General features: G+C 33.6%; 2 protein-coding genes across 2 annotated transcripts in view; one reads left to right on the top strand and one right to left on the bottom strand.

Annotated features, from left to right (window-relative positions):
• The window catches only part of LOC117122520 (arylsulfatase B-like), a gene marked incomplete at its 5' end in the record, with an annotated part of 7,576 nt that extends 5,175 nt beyond the window's left edge, over positions 1 to 2,401 (top strand). Inside the window, 3 exons of the mRNA XM_033268106.1 lie at positions 143 to 402; positions 1,615 to 1,766; positions 2,019 to 2,401. Of these exons, the coding sequence (XP_033123997.1) occupies positions 143 to 402; positions 1,615 to 1,766; positions 2,019 to 2,293 (687 nt within the window). The remainder of the gene's footprint in view (positions 1 to 142; positions 403 to 1,614; positions 1,767 to 2,018) is intronic.
• Positions 2,402 to 5,013: 2,612 nt separating this feature from the next.
• LOC117122554 (neuroendocrine convertase 1-like) overlaps positions 5,014 to 16,610 on the bottom strand; it is a 25,854-nt gene continuing 14,257 nt past the window's right edge. The window contains exons 6-13 of the mRNA XM_033268157.1: positions 13,638 to 13,726; positions 12,381 to 12,553; positions 11,078 to 11,391; positions 10,734 to 10,973; positions 9,833 to 9,990; positions 7,036 to 7,178; positions 6,695 to 6,826; positions 5,014 to 6,069 (exon numbers count right to left, since the gene is read on the bottom strand). Of these exons, the coding sequence (XP_033124048.1) occupies positions 5,941 to 6,069; positions 6,695 to 6,826; positions 7,036 to 7,178; positions 9,833 to 9,990; positions 10,734 to 10,973; positions 11,078 to 11,391; positions 12,381 to 12,553; positions 13,638 to 13,726 (1,378 nt within the window). The 3' untranslated portion in view covers positions 5,014 to 5,940. The remainder of the gene's footprint in view (positions 6,070 to 6,694; positions 6,827 to 7,035; positions 7,179 to 9,832; positions 9,991 to 10,733; positions 10,974 to 11,077; positions 11,392 to 12,380; positions 12,554 to 13,637; positions 13,727 to 16,610) is intronic.

Here is a 16,610-nt window from a genome sequence, read left to right on the forward strand (position 1 = left end):
TATATATATATATATATTATATTATATTATAATGCATCGTATACATACGTAGAAAACTACCGTACGTAGTAGTATATATGTTATGACAGGTAAACAGATTTCCACAAATTTGCAGTTTCACTAATGATTCATTACTCATTCAATAACAGATAACGGTGGTGCAACTTGGGGTGCGGCTTCTAATTGGCCACTTCGCGGATATAAGAAAGGCCTGTTTGAGGGCGGCATTCGAGCCGTTGGATTTGTCAATAGTCCATTACTTTGTTCTAAAGTAAGAGGAACAGTGAACGAGCAACTCATACATGTCACAGATTGGTTTCCAACAATCCTCAAAGGCATTGCAGGCGGCCGTCTGTCCGGAACAAAACCCCTGGATGGCATCAATCAATGGCCAACCATAAGGTACTTAATTAGGCCTATACCTGTATAGTTGGATAATAATTATCATTATTAATATCATAATACAGTATTTCAATATCCTGAAAACATATCACAATAAAGCAACACAAATTATTAATAGATTAATATTGTTGCACATTCATTGATACGAAATGTGGTGATTGGTTGTTGGTTGATGAATTTATTAATTTTTAAACTTAAATTTTAATATTTGTATTATAGCTTTTCTTGTAACCCTGTATATGCTTGAATTTTCTTATACACTGACCTGAATTTTATGTTACATTCTTTTATGAAATTTTAGAGGTTTTTGGAATAAAGAGTGATTTAAAAAAAATAAGTGTATAAATAACCATAATAACTAATTGGGCCTATTATTATGACTCGAGCGGATCGACAGTGGACCGACTCGAGCAGACAAACCATGTGTCAAATTCTGGTCGACGGGCTAGAAGCAGCCTGGAAGGCGTGTAAGCCCGACTGATGGGCTTGCCAATTGAGGCCTATGCTAGGCCTCGTTTGACCGATGGATTGGAGAAAAATAATAATTGAGAATTAATATAGTGCAAATTTTAAAACAATGTTAAAACTAAATGCAGATTTTAGAATGTTTTTAATGTTTTCCGGCCGTATATCTCACAATCTGCTGTTCCAATTTAAAAAAAATAAATAATTGTGAAAAATAATAAAATATGAACAAAAGTATTCTCTAGATGCACCAATAATAATAAAAACAAAAATAATAATAATAAAAAAAAAAAACAAAAACAAAAACAAAATTTTATACTATTTTAAACCTGGTCTTAATCTTTTCAACATTTTAATGCATTTTCTGCTCTTTGTTTTTATCATCGTACAGTGTTTTAATAATATATCTTAATACGTTTTACTGTCTTTTAATGTTTTTGTAGTATATTTTATTGTTCTGATAACGTTTTACTTCATTTTAATGTTTTATTCGTTTCAATGTTTTTACTGTTCCGTTTGGAACATTTTAAAGTTTCCAGTCTGTTTTTAACTATTTATGTTTGATCGCTTAGCTTCAAAGCACATTTCTGTTATATTTATGTATAACAGACTGAATAAAATGAATTGAATTTAATTGAAAACAAAACCAGATGGAGATTTGAACCCCATACACTCTATTAAATGTACACTTAATATGGTGCAACAGGGTGAGGGTTTGTAATTTCAGATTATCTTGTTATCTATTAGAATTGGATTCCCTACTTCAAGAAAAGAAATCCTGCATAACATCGACCCATTGGAAGTTACAGCTACGAGCACTTACACCGATTCCCCTTTTAACGTCTCCATTGAAGCAGCGATTCGGGAAGGGGACTGGAAACTTCATACAGGTGAAGATGGTAAGTTAAGTATTTTACGAATGTGTTCTGCCACGGTTACGTCACAAGGCATCATTTTGGTGGTTAGCTTCCTTACAATTCAAAGACTCCGGTTCGAAACTGACAAAAGTGAGATTCCTATGTTTATTATAACATGTGGTATTACTGGATACACATTATATAAAATTTTTACATATTATACATTGTATTCATTTATATATCTTATGAATTTTAAATAATTCTAATTACCATATTATATTTATCCTGAATTAGGAATGGCTGGATGGTATGCTCCACCGGACACGTCACTGGAAACCGTCAACGGTGTTACTGGAAGCGACCAGGTCGTCTGGCTCTTCAATATAAAAAATGACCCACTAGAAAAGAATGACCTCTCCACAAAGCACCCTAAAGTTGTTAAGAAATTGTTGAAGAAACTTGCAAAGTACCAATCAGAGGCCGTCCCACCCTTGTATCCCCCTCTTGTCCCGGATCTCGCTAACCCTTGTACAAATGGCAATGAGTGCTTCTGGGGTCCATGGGTCTAACCTATATAACAGCCTTAGGCTATACAACAACTTTTTCAATGTTTTTATTTGTTCAATAAAATTGTTTCATTTTTTTTGTGCATTTAATGAAACCTTCTGGGGCTCGAATAATTTGTACAGTTGTTTTAATTGTCTTTACAAAACCTTTGGCAGCTGCCAAGTGGCAAATTACGCGTTATTCGTGATAGGCCTATTGCTTGTTTTGTGTTACCATGTGACAATATCGAGATTGCTGATGATCCAACACCAATCTTCAATAGCATTTACAATATCTTATTGCCATTGTCTTCCCAATAACAGTAACATATTGGGCCTACGCTATGAATCATTTTCTTGTAAAACACCATTAGACCTTTTTTAACGGCTTTTATATTATTCAGTTAGTACAGTCACGTACAGTGGGTTTAGTAGTTGCTAACTTCTCAATACAACATATGTTAGTGTTTTAGTCCAACTTAAATTAAGATCATCGTCACAAAGAACTTAAATAACAAAAGAATGAGCTGTTCCTCGTATTTGCATTAAAATTGATGGAATATCCACCCCTCCCACGAGCGGGGTAAAATTTGACCATTTGACTAAGTGGAGAAACTACAGAAAACAAACGAACCAGAGCGGCACCTTTATTATTGATGTATAGCGGACAGGGTAAAATTGCTGTCCGTCTACCCACAATGCATTTGGAACGGGCTTCAATTCAAGATGGGTCTCGAGATAAAGCCCATTTGGCTTCAACTTGAGGTTTTACGGTAGGTCAATAACGTACGCGTACGGTACGGTACTCAACAAAACGGAAAACGTGGGGTTTTATACCGGTGTGAACAGGTTTTATATATTAAATCACTGTCCTTTGATCTGTTTCCCACCAACGTATCTGCTGTATGCATAGGACTATTATAGGCATAATAAAAAAGAAACAGTTTATACAAATAATATATGACATTGACCGGAATCGACTGGTCATTCTTTGTTAAAGCAGGCCCACCTGCGCAGTGGTAAAATCCTACTTAACGAAGCCGACCAGTCGAATAGAAAATTGGTAAATGTTCGACAAAAAAAATGCCTGCATAGTTAACGCGATACACGCTGCGTAATCAAGGTTGCTTTGTGGCAGTATGGGTTTTTCGTAAAAAATGTTTTCATTCAGTTTTTGAATTCTGTTAGCCTACAATTATTTTTTGACTTCAATGTGGGAAAATACTATAATTTTTATTTTCTGAAATTTAATCTAAATTATATATAACGCAAATGTTGTTGCTAAACTGACCAATCGGCCATATTTTTTTTTGGTTACGTACAGAACTTAACGCTGATTAACGCATTCTGGTTACGTTAATTTTCGTTGTCAACAAAGTATATTTTACGAACCAGTCGAATAAAAATAATACTCAACGAAAATTCGTACTCAACGAAATGAACCAGTCGAATAAGCCTATTACTATTAAGAATATACTTTATTGCCCACACTTGAATAACAACAACTAATGTAAAGTTGCTGTTGATGATTTTGTAGGTTAAACCTATTGCACATTATGTAAATATTTCGTTAATGACGCATTATGCGTGCATTATGTGTGTATTGTTTTTTTTTTTTTACAATTTTACGTAGTGTATCAAACAAAAAATTTCCAATTGTATGTTTTATATAATTTGGAGAAATACAGTTTTTTGAATTTTTTTGATAACTATTTAAGCACCGGTTTATCTTCAAGGCAGCAAATGTTACGGTTAATAACGCCATGTATTATGATGAATAACAACCACGTGACAAATATCAAGATAAAAAGACACGAGGTATTGATTAATGGCAAAAAGTAATTTCGTAGTCAGAACTGCGCATGCGCGCATTGAAGGTCAATCGACAAAAGCCTATGTTTTGTGTTTGTGGTGTATTGACCTTGATATGGGCATGCGCAGTACAGTCTACGAATTGGCTTATTGCTTTATGTGTGACCCACCCCCTCCCCCCAACACCTTCTACCGTGTGACCATTGCGTACATTGGCGCGTCTTAATAGGCTAATTACCGGCATCATACTTCAGAATGTTAAATTTTCTACAAGCGCCTAGATGAAACTGGGTCACAAAATATTAAGGCATGGACTGCTAAATTTGGATATCAGAGTTGAGAGTCCTGAAATGAAATTTGTGACATTTAGTATGGGAGACTGACAGGCATAATTATGTAGGCATTTATGTAGACAACATCATAGTGTTTTATATCAACATTATAATAACATAGACGATTACATTTTGTAAAGGTTACGCGTAAGTGTTAAAGGAAAACAAACGAGAAAATGCATGCATTTACAATCGGCAGTATCATTCGTGGTTATGTGTTGATAAGGATTTGGTAGTACATAGAATCTACGTCATATCTCAACATTACTTAAGTATACAAAGCTAGTAGATTTATTAACGTTTGTCTTGTCATGTTTACGAATTACACCATCGTTTTTCATGATACTCTGGATATAAAATTACATCTCATGTACTACTCAACCTCTGACATTGATCTCAGCACGGATGTATCCTCAATAAGATATCCCTGTACTTCAAGTATTTCTAACACTCAGATATTGATACGAATTGCTTAGATTACAGATGGTAAAAAAATAATGCATTCATTTTCTCACTATCATATTCCTGTCTCTTATACACATCTAGATGTGTATAAGAGACAGGGACTATTATAGGCATAATAAAAAAGAAACAGAGTTTTCAGTTGGGCCATTTTAATAGTAAATTTGACAGTACACCAGGAGACAAACCCCTGCACTTTTTCGAAGAGTGTACTGGGTTTTGAACGTACACACGGACAATATTGCACATGAAACTAACAATTTAAATATCTTATTTGACTGTGCACTATTGAAAGCTGCATTTCCGTGCTTCGGTTAAAAAAAGAACAAAAAAAAAAAAATAAATAAATAAACACATTGTTAAAAAAATGATGAGGATCATTTTCGTTGATAGACTATACCTGATACGATGTTTTACATCATTGTTTACTTATTTGCGCACAGTTTCTACTATTATTCACTGACTATCAAGTCTATGCTGCACCATTGCTGCACCGTCAGCATAAAACCAGCTGTGACCATTAGAGTACGCTTTAGCTTCCACCAAGCCCAATGCATGAGGGCTTTATCAGTTGTTAGAATATGTCTTCGCTGAATTTTTCGACATACCAACAGACCCTTGTGGTCTAGTGGCATGACACTAGCTTTGACAGAGAGAAACTTCTGTTTATTGGGTTGATTAATTTAATTAGTGAGGAAGCATCACATTTTGATATTATAAGTAAGTTAGATACATCTGTCTATTTGCTAAGAGATATGTAAATTTAGGCCTATATCTTCTTTTTTATTTTAATACTTTTTTTGTGTTCATTTTTTCGATGTTAATTTTATCAAATATGTTTTGATGAATTAATGAACATATTGAAATGAATATATATATATATATATATATATATATATTTATTTATATCTTCTTATATATCTGTATATCATTTTTAGTTTTGACAAAAGATGCAACAATTGTTGTTTCGTTGCTACCTTATTATCTGCTCTGTAATTCTTAATACATCGTTATTTTTGGTTGTACTGTATATGTTTTTGTAAGTGTTTATTTTGTGTTCAAGGTTTAATAACGACTTTTATCCCGGTACCCGGAGTAGGATAGGAAGTCCCTAGCCCAGTTTATAGCGTCATATATATTCTGTTCATCTGTCGACGATTCAAAATCTCTCAAACGACTTCGTGATTTATATCTCTGAAAGATAAAACAATAAAAATATTTAACTTATAAGCAGATTGTAATATTAGGATAGATGATAATATAATGTTTTAAATCCAGTAGGTCTATATAGGCCTAGTGCTATACTATTTTAGATAGCATTATAAGCACAACATGATACAATGTAATTAATAATAAATTTATGACTATGATTCAATTCGTAGACGTCTGATGAAGATAGCCTATAATAGTAACTATACAATACCAAGACTACCTTAGACTTTAGATTGGTATTTTAGAAAGTATACACAATATACACACAGTATAGCTAGCCTATTATAGGCCTATATAAAGTTTTAAACTAAGGCGGCATATCAGTTACCGTAGGCGAACACTGGTAGTACTCAGGAAGTCACTAGTTAGACTCTTATGCTGCAATACTTTACTGAAATTTAGGCCTACTGTTTAGTTCATTTCTACGTAAAGTTTTGTTTCCATAATATCTCTGCACTGTCGCTACATCTTCTTTAATAGCTGTCCCCAACGCAATAGTGGAGGCTCCCCGATTTGACCTTACGATCACCGTCACCGACTGCTATCGGTGATTGCATTTGGCAATTAATTAAATCAGGTTTCAAACTAAAGTCTTTAATATGGATACCTTCTCATTCTTGACTTGATTGTAATTATTGGTATATTGACGTCCTCCTTTTTGGAATTCTGGCTGTTGATTCATACCGTGTAAAACTAACTGCCATGATATAAGTGCTCCTGAATTATCTTCACTTGAACCCTGTAAACATGAATTATTTAATTAATGATTTAATCACTAATTCTGTCAACCATTTTAAAAATACTGTTCAGCTACAACTATATAGGCCTAGGCCATGTCAATTAGGCTACCTTAATAAAAGTGGCTTCAAATCATTCAATTATTTTAAAATATACAAAGATTTCATGCTCATGATTTTTCATTTGATTCATGTGATCATATTTGCTAACCTTATCTTCAATTGAGAGTTCCCATTGACCACCATTTGCGGCTGGATTTTCACCCCATGTGTGAACTGACATAAACGCCCAGTTCCGAAAACCTTCCCGTGATTCATCCGTCTCACGAGGCTCCAATAAATTTGTTGAAGTACCTGTGATGACAATAGTAACTCATAGAACTTTATAGTGGAAAATCAACCTAAATATGCGTTCGGTTGTTGCACACCAATTGAGCAATCGCATTGTGTCCTGGATCTCAGACTACTCTTATAAAGAAACTGTCCATAGAAATACATAATACTTATTTTTAGGTCTAAGTGGTAACTAATTAAGAGAGTAACGCGTTGTCTTTGTATCATTTCGTCGACATTAGATATTTAATCAAAATGCTGCGGATTGATGATACACTGGTTTTGAAAATACATTAAACTCACGACTAATTTGCGACTGCGCTTGAAGTATAAACATTCCGTTTGTTCTGACACATAACTTAATCCTCTGTTTATAATCACGCGTAATGAATCAAGACTAGGCGTACTTACTGATACATACGCCTACGTGAGTTATAGGATAATATTAAAAAAGCTCTTTGTTTCATTAATAGAAGAGATCTCATTGCTTGTCCTCAGAAGTTGTAATTGTTATCATTATCATCGTTATAGACATTATCAATATACTGTAGGGCCTAATTATAAATATTATCAAACTCAGTATCTTTATCAGGCCTCGGTATTGTCGTCATCATATTCATCATCGTAATCATAAATCTAATCGTAATGAACATAAAACAATACAATTAAAAGATATCAAATTAGTTTCTACTTTTAAAACCTAAAATATAAATCAATAAACGAATGAAAATATACAATATAGGCCTAAATACTTATGTAATCATTAACGTGCATTGAAATAATAAATCAAACATTCAAATATTTGAAACAGAAGGATAAAATAGCAAGTAAGATTAAGCGATAAAGATTCATTATTTAAAGTAATTCTTTCGTTACGATAAAAACTTATTTTTCATGCAGTATATAGAAAATTATACGAAGCCAAGGATATCAAATTGGAAATACCATGACTTATTTTGATGTTGTCATTATATAAAACAATTCGAATCACTTGAAAGGTTTGTCTTAAACTTAAAAATTAATCATAATGCTTTAAATAATTGTATAAAAGAAGATAATATGTACCGTATTTATCTTATCAAATGTCGCTAAGAAGAAATTGCGATGGGCTCTTCAATATTTTTGTAAAAAATATATTGCTATTAGAAACGGATTTGATTCCAAGCCTTTATGGCTGTTAATAAAATGTACTTTAATTAAAAATGACACGTAAAATCATGTCATTTTGAATTAGAAACAAAGAAATTATAGAAACTGCTACGGGTAACTGTGGTCATGCACGTTACTGACTCAAATCTGTCGTAATAAATATTATGAACATTGTGAAGTTTTACAAGGATAGAGTGTTTTGTCCAAAGACACAAGCAATTCAACCACATTGCGTTTCGAATTCAAGACCATTGTTTGAAAGTGGAATACTGTATACTGTACCACTGCGTCACAACTACGACCTGAAAACTGATGACGCACTTGGAAACGGCATTAAAACCCACGACTATTTGCAAGTGCATTTGAAGTAAACATTGCGTATTTTTGAAAACATGAACATCAATCCTTTGTTTATGATGCATAATTTCACTTTTAAAAATGTAAAAACCACTAGCTTTCACTATACTTAAATGAGTATAGAGATTATTTCAATTTCAATTTTTTTCAAAATACCTCCAGAGATGGAGAAAACATACAATAAAAATATTACAAAATATTTTAATTGTATTACAATGACACTGCATTGTATAACACTTACAGAAAATTAATGATATTGGATTTTATTGAGCATGTTAGTTTAGTGATCGCAATAAAATTATGAGAACATCCTACTATACAGAGTACCGTAATTGCATGTGATGTAAGGCTATGTAATATGAAGACCATTTACAACAAGAAATGTAATGTAATGTAAGAAATGTATAGTATCATTTAAAATATTTCGTTAAGTTAAAATCTTAACGAAATATTTTAAATGATACTATATGTATGCCTGTATACAACTAACAGCTAACAGACTTTAAGCATACTCTATCTGGATGGAAAGTCGTAATAATGTGAAGTTCAGGTCTATGTGGATATAAAGCCGTCCTCATGGCAACACTTTACGCAAAAGGACGGGGAGCCGTCGACAACGGCAATTCGCGTTAAGCGCCCAAGTGTTTACCGCAGTCTTCACGCTCTGATAAGCACAGAACCACCGTCCACCCGTCTTCCCGTCCTGTTGCGTAAATTGCCTAATAAAATTAGAAGTATAATAGGAGATGTAGAAAGTAAACCAGAATGATAGGAAAGCACAGGGTAAGCCTTGACTGACACGATATTTAAGAAACTCAATATTTCATTCACATCAGTTTTTGCGAAGTTACGAAGTTGTTAGAACTTAAACAGTAGATTAAGCAAACATAAATCATCTCTTAGATGAGAAAATTCATGTGTTTCGGGTAATAAAATACCATGTCTGCATATCTGAGAGAATAGAAAGGGTTTCTGAACATTTCCTCCTCTGGAAAATGTAATAGTATAAAATTATTGATATTGTGTGTAAGTCATTTTTTTATAAACCGATTAACAAAAATTACCTAACACATATGCTGAAATAAAGCTATCTTTTCTGTTTATGGTTACGAAGAATACATATTAAAAAAAGAGACTACGCTAAAATATGTTGTCAACATTTTTCATACCTTCTGGTGACGTCAGAGTAATTTTAAGATTTCCTCTTCGTGTGTAGTTAAGTGTAAGAATGACTTGTACATGTTCTAATACAGTTACTTCACTTTCCGACCCAGCACAACCGTCCGTATTTATAACCATTGACAGTTTATTTAGCTTTGAAAATATCCTAGAAAATCGTAATAAATTACAAATATATACTATGTAAAAAATCTATCAAATATGTCAATAGTCAATTTTAAAAGGAATCAATGAATTTAAATCGAAATTCTTTTTGATAAAAACGATTGCACAATAGAAATCAGGCATAATTTTCTCTTTTTGATTTTTACTATTCATACTGACTTTTTTTGTGATATTTTTGTCTAAGTGATTTTATGCGTACACATTGTTTTTACATTAGTACTTTATTATGTCAATAACAACTGAAAATCCAGCAGAAAATTGTGTAATTTGCAGTATATAATTAAGCAGTTTATCTGAAAGTGTTCATACCATATCTGTAGTAAGAATAAAAATAGTGATAAAATGTTCAACCTCAATTTTTATTCTTATTATTATCTACACCAGTTTACCATCGAGCAGCCCATTGGCGAAACGTTGATAGTTCCATTTTTTGGTGTAATATAGGCCTCTCTATATATAGGTTGCTCTAACTGAGATTCGAATCCGAGATCTTCTGCTTCCCGTGCAGATTCCTAAATTCTATTCACTGGGGCGTCGTTGGGAAGTCTAATTTGATTAAAAAGCAACTACATTTGCACACTCAGATGAGTGGAACGACGCTAGTTCTCGATGCATTGCAAATCATGTTCAATATAATACGCCCTCACCTTAATCGACGGGATCTCCGAGAAGATAAGTTTAATTAAAAAAAAATCTTTGTACTGTACTCATCTGACTCAGTCTTACCTATGTTCCCATTTGCTTTTATCTGGCCCACTTTCACATATTCTTTTCGGAGGAACAGATTGCCACACTGAAGGGTCAGCCATCTCGACAATTGCGTGTGCGTTGAGAAGTCCAAACCCAAAGTTTGAGTTTACTTTCAAACCTATTCCATTGGTTAACCATCCGTCGTTTGATTCTAATGGTGCGTATTCAGAAGTCCAGACGATGATATGTTGGATGTCGCGCCAAGTAAGATTGGGGCTATTGGAAAATACCATACACAGATTTATAGCTACTCTTATCATTGTAAGTATCATTACTATTACGGTAGTTATCTATACAAAACAATTTTATTATGACCTTACTTGACTTCCAGTGCTAAGGCAAGAATACCAGCTGCCATGGGCGCCGATGCCGACGTGCCGCTGTGCTGGGTCGTGCACGTATCATCCAAGTCAGTCGTTATCACCTGTTGTGAGTTGGTGAAATCGCTACTGAACGTTGACGCAAGAGTTGACGGGCAGCGTTCGCCGTACCACGTCAATTGGCCATCGGATGACGCGCTTGATATCGATATGGTGTAAATGCTATCAGCGTAGCCGTCACAATTACAATTGTCATTGTTCCTACCACCGTTACCGGAAGCCCAAACGTATAGAACACCCTTTCCATCTCGACCCTGATAAAGTAAATACATATTGGTTTTAAGTTGTGATGTTGTGTTGTGACATTATTTATTGTATCAGCTAAGGAGACTTATGCACTAACAATCGACGACTTAAAAGTGGTTCACATAAATCAACCAAAAAAAAAAAAAAAAAAAAAAAAAAAAACGAAAGCAAAAAAAAAAAAAAAAAAAAAAAAAAATTTAAAAATTTAAAAAACCACAGAAAACGTTAAAATAAATCAGGATCACTATGATCTGCTCAGATAAGGGCACATAAAAAAATTATTAGATTATCACTCTTTTTACTTTTTAAAGGGGATGAGGGCGGGACGGTATTTTTTTCCCCTTTTTTTAAAAATCGGAACAATAAAATATTGCTTTTTTTTTTAAATAGATGAGGGAGAGATTGTTTTTATTTAGCAAGAATATTGTATATATATTGTAAAAACTAGTTTAATTTTATTGTTTTTTAAGGAAAATTTATTTCCAGTCACAAAATCGCATTGATTTTTATGCTGTTGAAATAAATGATGCGGCAAAAATAAACAATTCTTTTTATTCCCGCATTATATTTCCCCAAATTTTTGACGCGGGAGGGAGTGATAATCTAATATTTGTTTTCTATGTGCCCTAAATATATACGGCTTTGTAATGAATATGATTAAAATTAATAACAATATTATTGATAATATTAAATATATCAATTTTATTTAACATAATGATGGTTGGTAGACCTATAAAATAAAGACGGGTATATAACTAGCCAGTAAAATATATATTTTACAAAGAATTGTTATGTTTTACACATCAGCGTTCGCACTCCACCCCTAAAATAAAAGATAAGCAACTTCAAGTTATTATAGCCACATAAATATGGTCATATGTGTTATATTCTTAAATTATCTTTTAATATTTTGTATTTATTTGAGCGTATTTTATCTAAAGAAAACATCTCATCATGCAAACTTAAATTCATGAAGACTCAATGATTATTAGCTTACCACTCTTATACCTTTCTGAATTGCTTTTGATGCTAGATTACCTGGGCCCTCTACCGTCTTCCCATCGTCACTAGGCCCCCAACTTGCGCTAAATATATCAATATGACCCAGTGCGTGGCTGAAGGCAGCGGCTTCTAGTGCGTCTGTAACTTTTCCATCGAGCATCCGAATCCCTAATTACAAATATTTTCACAAGTTCATTTTCACAAGTTTCCGTATAGTACAAATCAGTAATTGATATGAGAGAAGGCGTTTGAATAAATTGTCACTTGGAATTCAATGGTTGCCAACATAGCGAACGCTCGTCTAACAGATTTGTTAGTCTAAACAAGATAGCCAAACTTTTTATTTGTATTTCTTATATTTTACTAATCTACTCCTATTTTTACTCACAGTAAAAAGCCTAGTAGACCTAATATTTGATTAATATGACTCCTACTTTACTTAACATTTATATAATAGACATATTACTAGTCCAACCCAAATGCTCATTTAAATTCAATAGGCACACTTTGTTGGGGTTAAAGAACGCAGTCACAAGCATTGAAACCCATAACAATTTAAGATTCATTCGATAACAGACAGAAAAGCTTGACTAGATTTCACTGTGCCAGTGCAGTACTATCGCCGATAACAGTATTCATATACACCAGACCAACGGCGTTAACGTTCTGTCCAGAAAACGTGATTTGAGTAAAATGTCTTACACAAATGAAACTGGTCGTTTCCAGCAGGTACCGAACATGAGCTACAAATCCCGATTTATGTTTGTTTGTACAGTACTTGCTATAGGCCTATACCCTGACTGACTAGGAATTTTCATGTGTTACGCTACACCGATTACTACACTTAATAATAGCCTTTTAAATACTTTCTCAATTATATTATGAACTAAATATCGACAACAAGTCGAAGGCCTAAAGCCGGCCGCATGCCATTATTATAATGCTCGGTTATTCCTAAAGCCGGTATATGGCAGTATTATAATTCTCGGTTGTGAATGCCAAGAAAAATAATATTCTCATTAGAGTGCTTTACGTATCTTGTAACACTAAATGCAAATAAAAAAAACAAAAAAAACAAAAACGTACATTCTTGTTTTTCTCAAAGGGTGCCATTACTTATAAAATAGAAATATATCTCTGTAATTGAAATAAAAATCAATAAACATGTATCTTATATTGAGGCCTTTGGGAGAAGGAAAATGTTCTTGTAATTTCTTTTTAAGAAGGTGGATTATAACATAACAAGACTAACCTCCGATTTTCGCATTGAAAGCAATTCCAACTCCACAAATCAAGTTGTTTGCTTGCATAGAAACTTCGCCAGCACATCGTGTTCCGTGGCTAAGTAACATAACAAAATGGGAAAAAAACTTTAATGAAGCAAGTTCACTGCATAGCCAGGCGTTTAGTTTGGCTTTAGTGGATCTAACAGCGTCAGCAGCATGCAAGTGAAACTAGGCCGGCGCGCTGCCATCACGGCCTATTGTTACGATGAAAATCGCAGGATGGGCTTATTTCTGTAAACAAAATCAAGGAGAGTGAATAAGAGAGGAAGGAAAACAAAACAAAGAAGAAGAGGAAGAAGAAGTAGCAGCAGAAATTGATAATGATAATGATGGTGATGGTGATGGTGATGATGATGATGATGATGATGATGATGATGATGATGATAATGATGCTACTGCTGCTGATAATAATGCTGATGCTAGGAAAAATGAAAAGGAGAAGGAGAAAGAGAAGTAAGTGAAGGAGGAAGCGGGACAGAAGGAGAATAAGGAGAATAAGGAGAGGGCGAGGAAGACAGGGAAAGAGAGGGTTAAGAAAGAAAGGGCAAAAGAGTAGAAGAAAGAAACATGGACAAAATTAGAGGAACAGAAAAGGAAGATAAGCAGGAGAAAACAGAGTAAAAATGAAGTAGTACATTTAAATCTAAAAATATCGCTATATACTTCCATTTCATCATGGTAATAATCAAAAAATACTGTTCATGTTGAGCTGAAATCAGAGATTTTAGAAATGAATCCATAAGAATGTCAATCCTGAAGATAATGAGGAGAAAACAAACACACAACTAAATGAAAACACCATAAGAGGTGTAGAAAACACACCACGTCATTCAAGTAATCATGGCACTTGTCAGGTGGTGCTGGCAGACCACAGAGTAACTTATTAAGTTAATTGAGGGTAGACTTAAGGAAAAGACATCTCTGCCTTAATAGTTATGAGGATCTCATGTATCTTCAAAGAAATTGCTAACGATAAGGTGCCATTGGTAAATCTATTTTAATTGTATGTATGTCCTCCTGATTAATGCACCATAACTAGTCACAAGACCCTAACATAAATAGTATGTTAACTATATCATTTTTTAAATAAAGTTTAAATAGGCCTATATATTGCACTTCGAAAAGAGCTATGAGTTATGTATTGCGTGCTATACCATTAGGTAAATCATTTTAGATAACTAGCTTTTGAAAACCTTGGCAATAATGTTGACATATTTTAATATGTGCAGTTCATTTTATGTATTCAATTTAATTGTTATTTATCACATAGCAGCTGGGCTAAATGATATTTACATATAAATACATCATTAAAACACAATACAGTATATCTGAATGAATGAAAGACCATGCAGTCATTTTACAAAATATAAGCATATAAGAAAATATCTATGTTGTAATATTAGTCTTTCATTTTCTATTTTCTAAGATTGGTCTTAATGGAATTTCTTTCCACTTTTTGTTGTGTTTCAGCATGAGTTGAAAAGTATTACTTTGTGTCGCAGGAGGCGAGTACAAGAGGACACAAAGAAAGCAACACCGGATAGGATGGAAATTGTTATTTTAATATGAACAAAACAATTTAATATATAGTTAACTCAAAATGTGTAATGGGGCAGCCAATAATTGATGTCGTTATAACATCTGAACATTTTATAGAATATAAACATAAGGCTGCCCCTAAATATATAGAGTATATATAAGTATATAAGTATATATAAATAAGTATATATAAATATATAAGATAAATATAAAGAGTAGGCCTATATATAAATATATAAGTTCAGACTGTTACATTCGACATACACTTGACACGTGGTCAATACATAAAATACTTCAATGGCGACTACAACAAAAATCATACATGAAGAGTTGTGGACGAACTCAAGAGTTGTCCAAAGCTCATTCCACGCACACACACTTTTAAATTTTATCTGACAATCTGTGTGATGTTTCCATGGCGATGTCATTACAACCAAATATGGGCATATCACATTTTTCTGTCACATAAAATGTTATAGTAAGGACAGAGCTTTAGTTTGTGTTATTCTATAATTTCCATCTCATGAATAATATAAATACTGCATCCAAAACAACTTTTAAGCCGGACACTGACTGCGCCCGATGGTTGTCGGCCGACGCGATTCTATGAAGAACGCAACGCGACGACGCCCGCCCAGCGCAACGGATCGTTTTTAATGACGATCCGTTCAGACTGAAGCTGCCACCGACAATCAGCAGACGGCGTCGCGTCGTCTAGCGCTCACGTGGAGCGGAGTTGGATTCGTCGTGCGACGGTCGTACGACGCTGTGAGTGCCGGCTTTACTCAGTGTGTGCTGTAGAATGAAATTCATGTATAGCTTACCATCCGGTTGTGATAGACGACCTCAGGATTTGTGATTTTTTTGTGTTCAGTCTAATCAAATAGTATGCACTGATTTTTCTGTCATAACATTTTGTCTAATGCTTCATGTAATCTTTATAATCTGTTTAATGATATCACATGTATTTTAGTATGATCTATTAATGTTGATAATCTCCTTTAACAACCCTAGAATAATGAAATTAAGACACCTGTGTAAACATTGTAGGATTTGAACTGTGCGATCCATTAGGCCTACAAGTTAAATAAGACGTTAATGGCGTATCTGCATTCATAGAGTAAATACACCTTAGGCCTATGTCCACAAAAATGATACCTATGCTTTATAGAATATTTGCCGCGTGTTGTGTAGTATTAGCTAATGTATTTTTTACTGAGAAATGTCAACATTTACTATAATTATACGTGATTTTGTAATCCAAGTCTGAATAAGGATTAAATAATTGTCCTGTTAATTATCATGAGTAGCGTTCTTAAGGATTAGATACGGGTTTGTAAGGCATATTTACATTAGATTAGATTTAATCCTCTGCTCATCTAGATTCAGATTTGTGTGTA

This window comes from Anneissia japonica, unplaced genomic scaffold (assembly GCF_011630105.1).
Source record: "Anneissia japonica isolate Jap-2015-1 unplaced genomic scaffold, ASM1163010v1 scaffold1889_len2455224_cov183, whole genome shotgun sequence".
NCBI lineage: Eukaryota > Metazoa > Echinodermata > Crinoidea > Comatulida > Comatulidae > Anneissia > Anneissia japonica.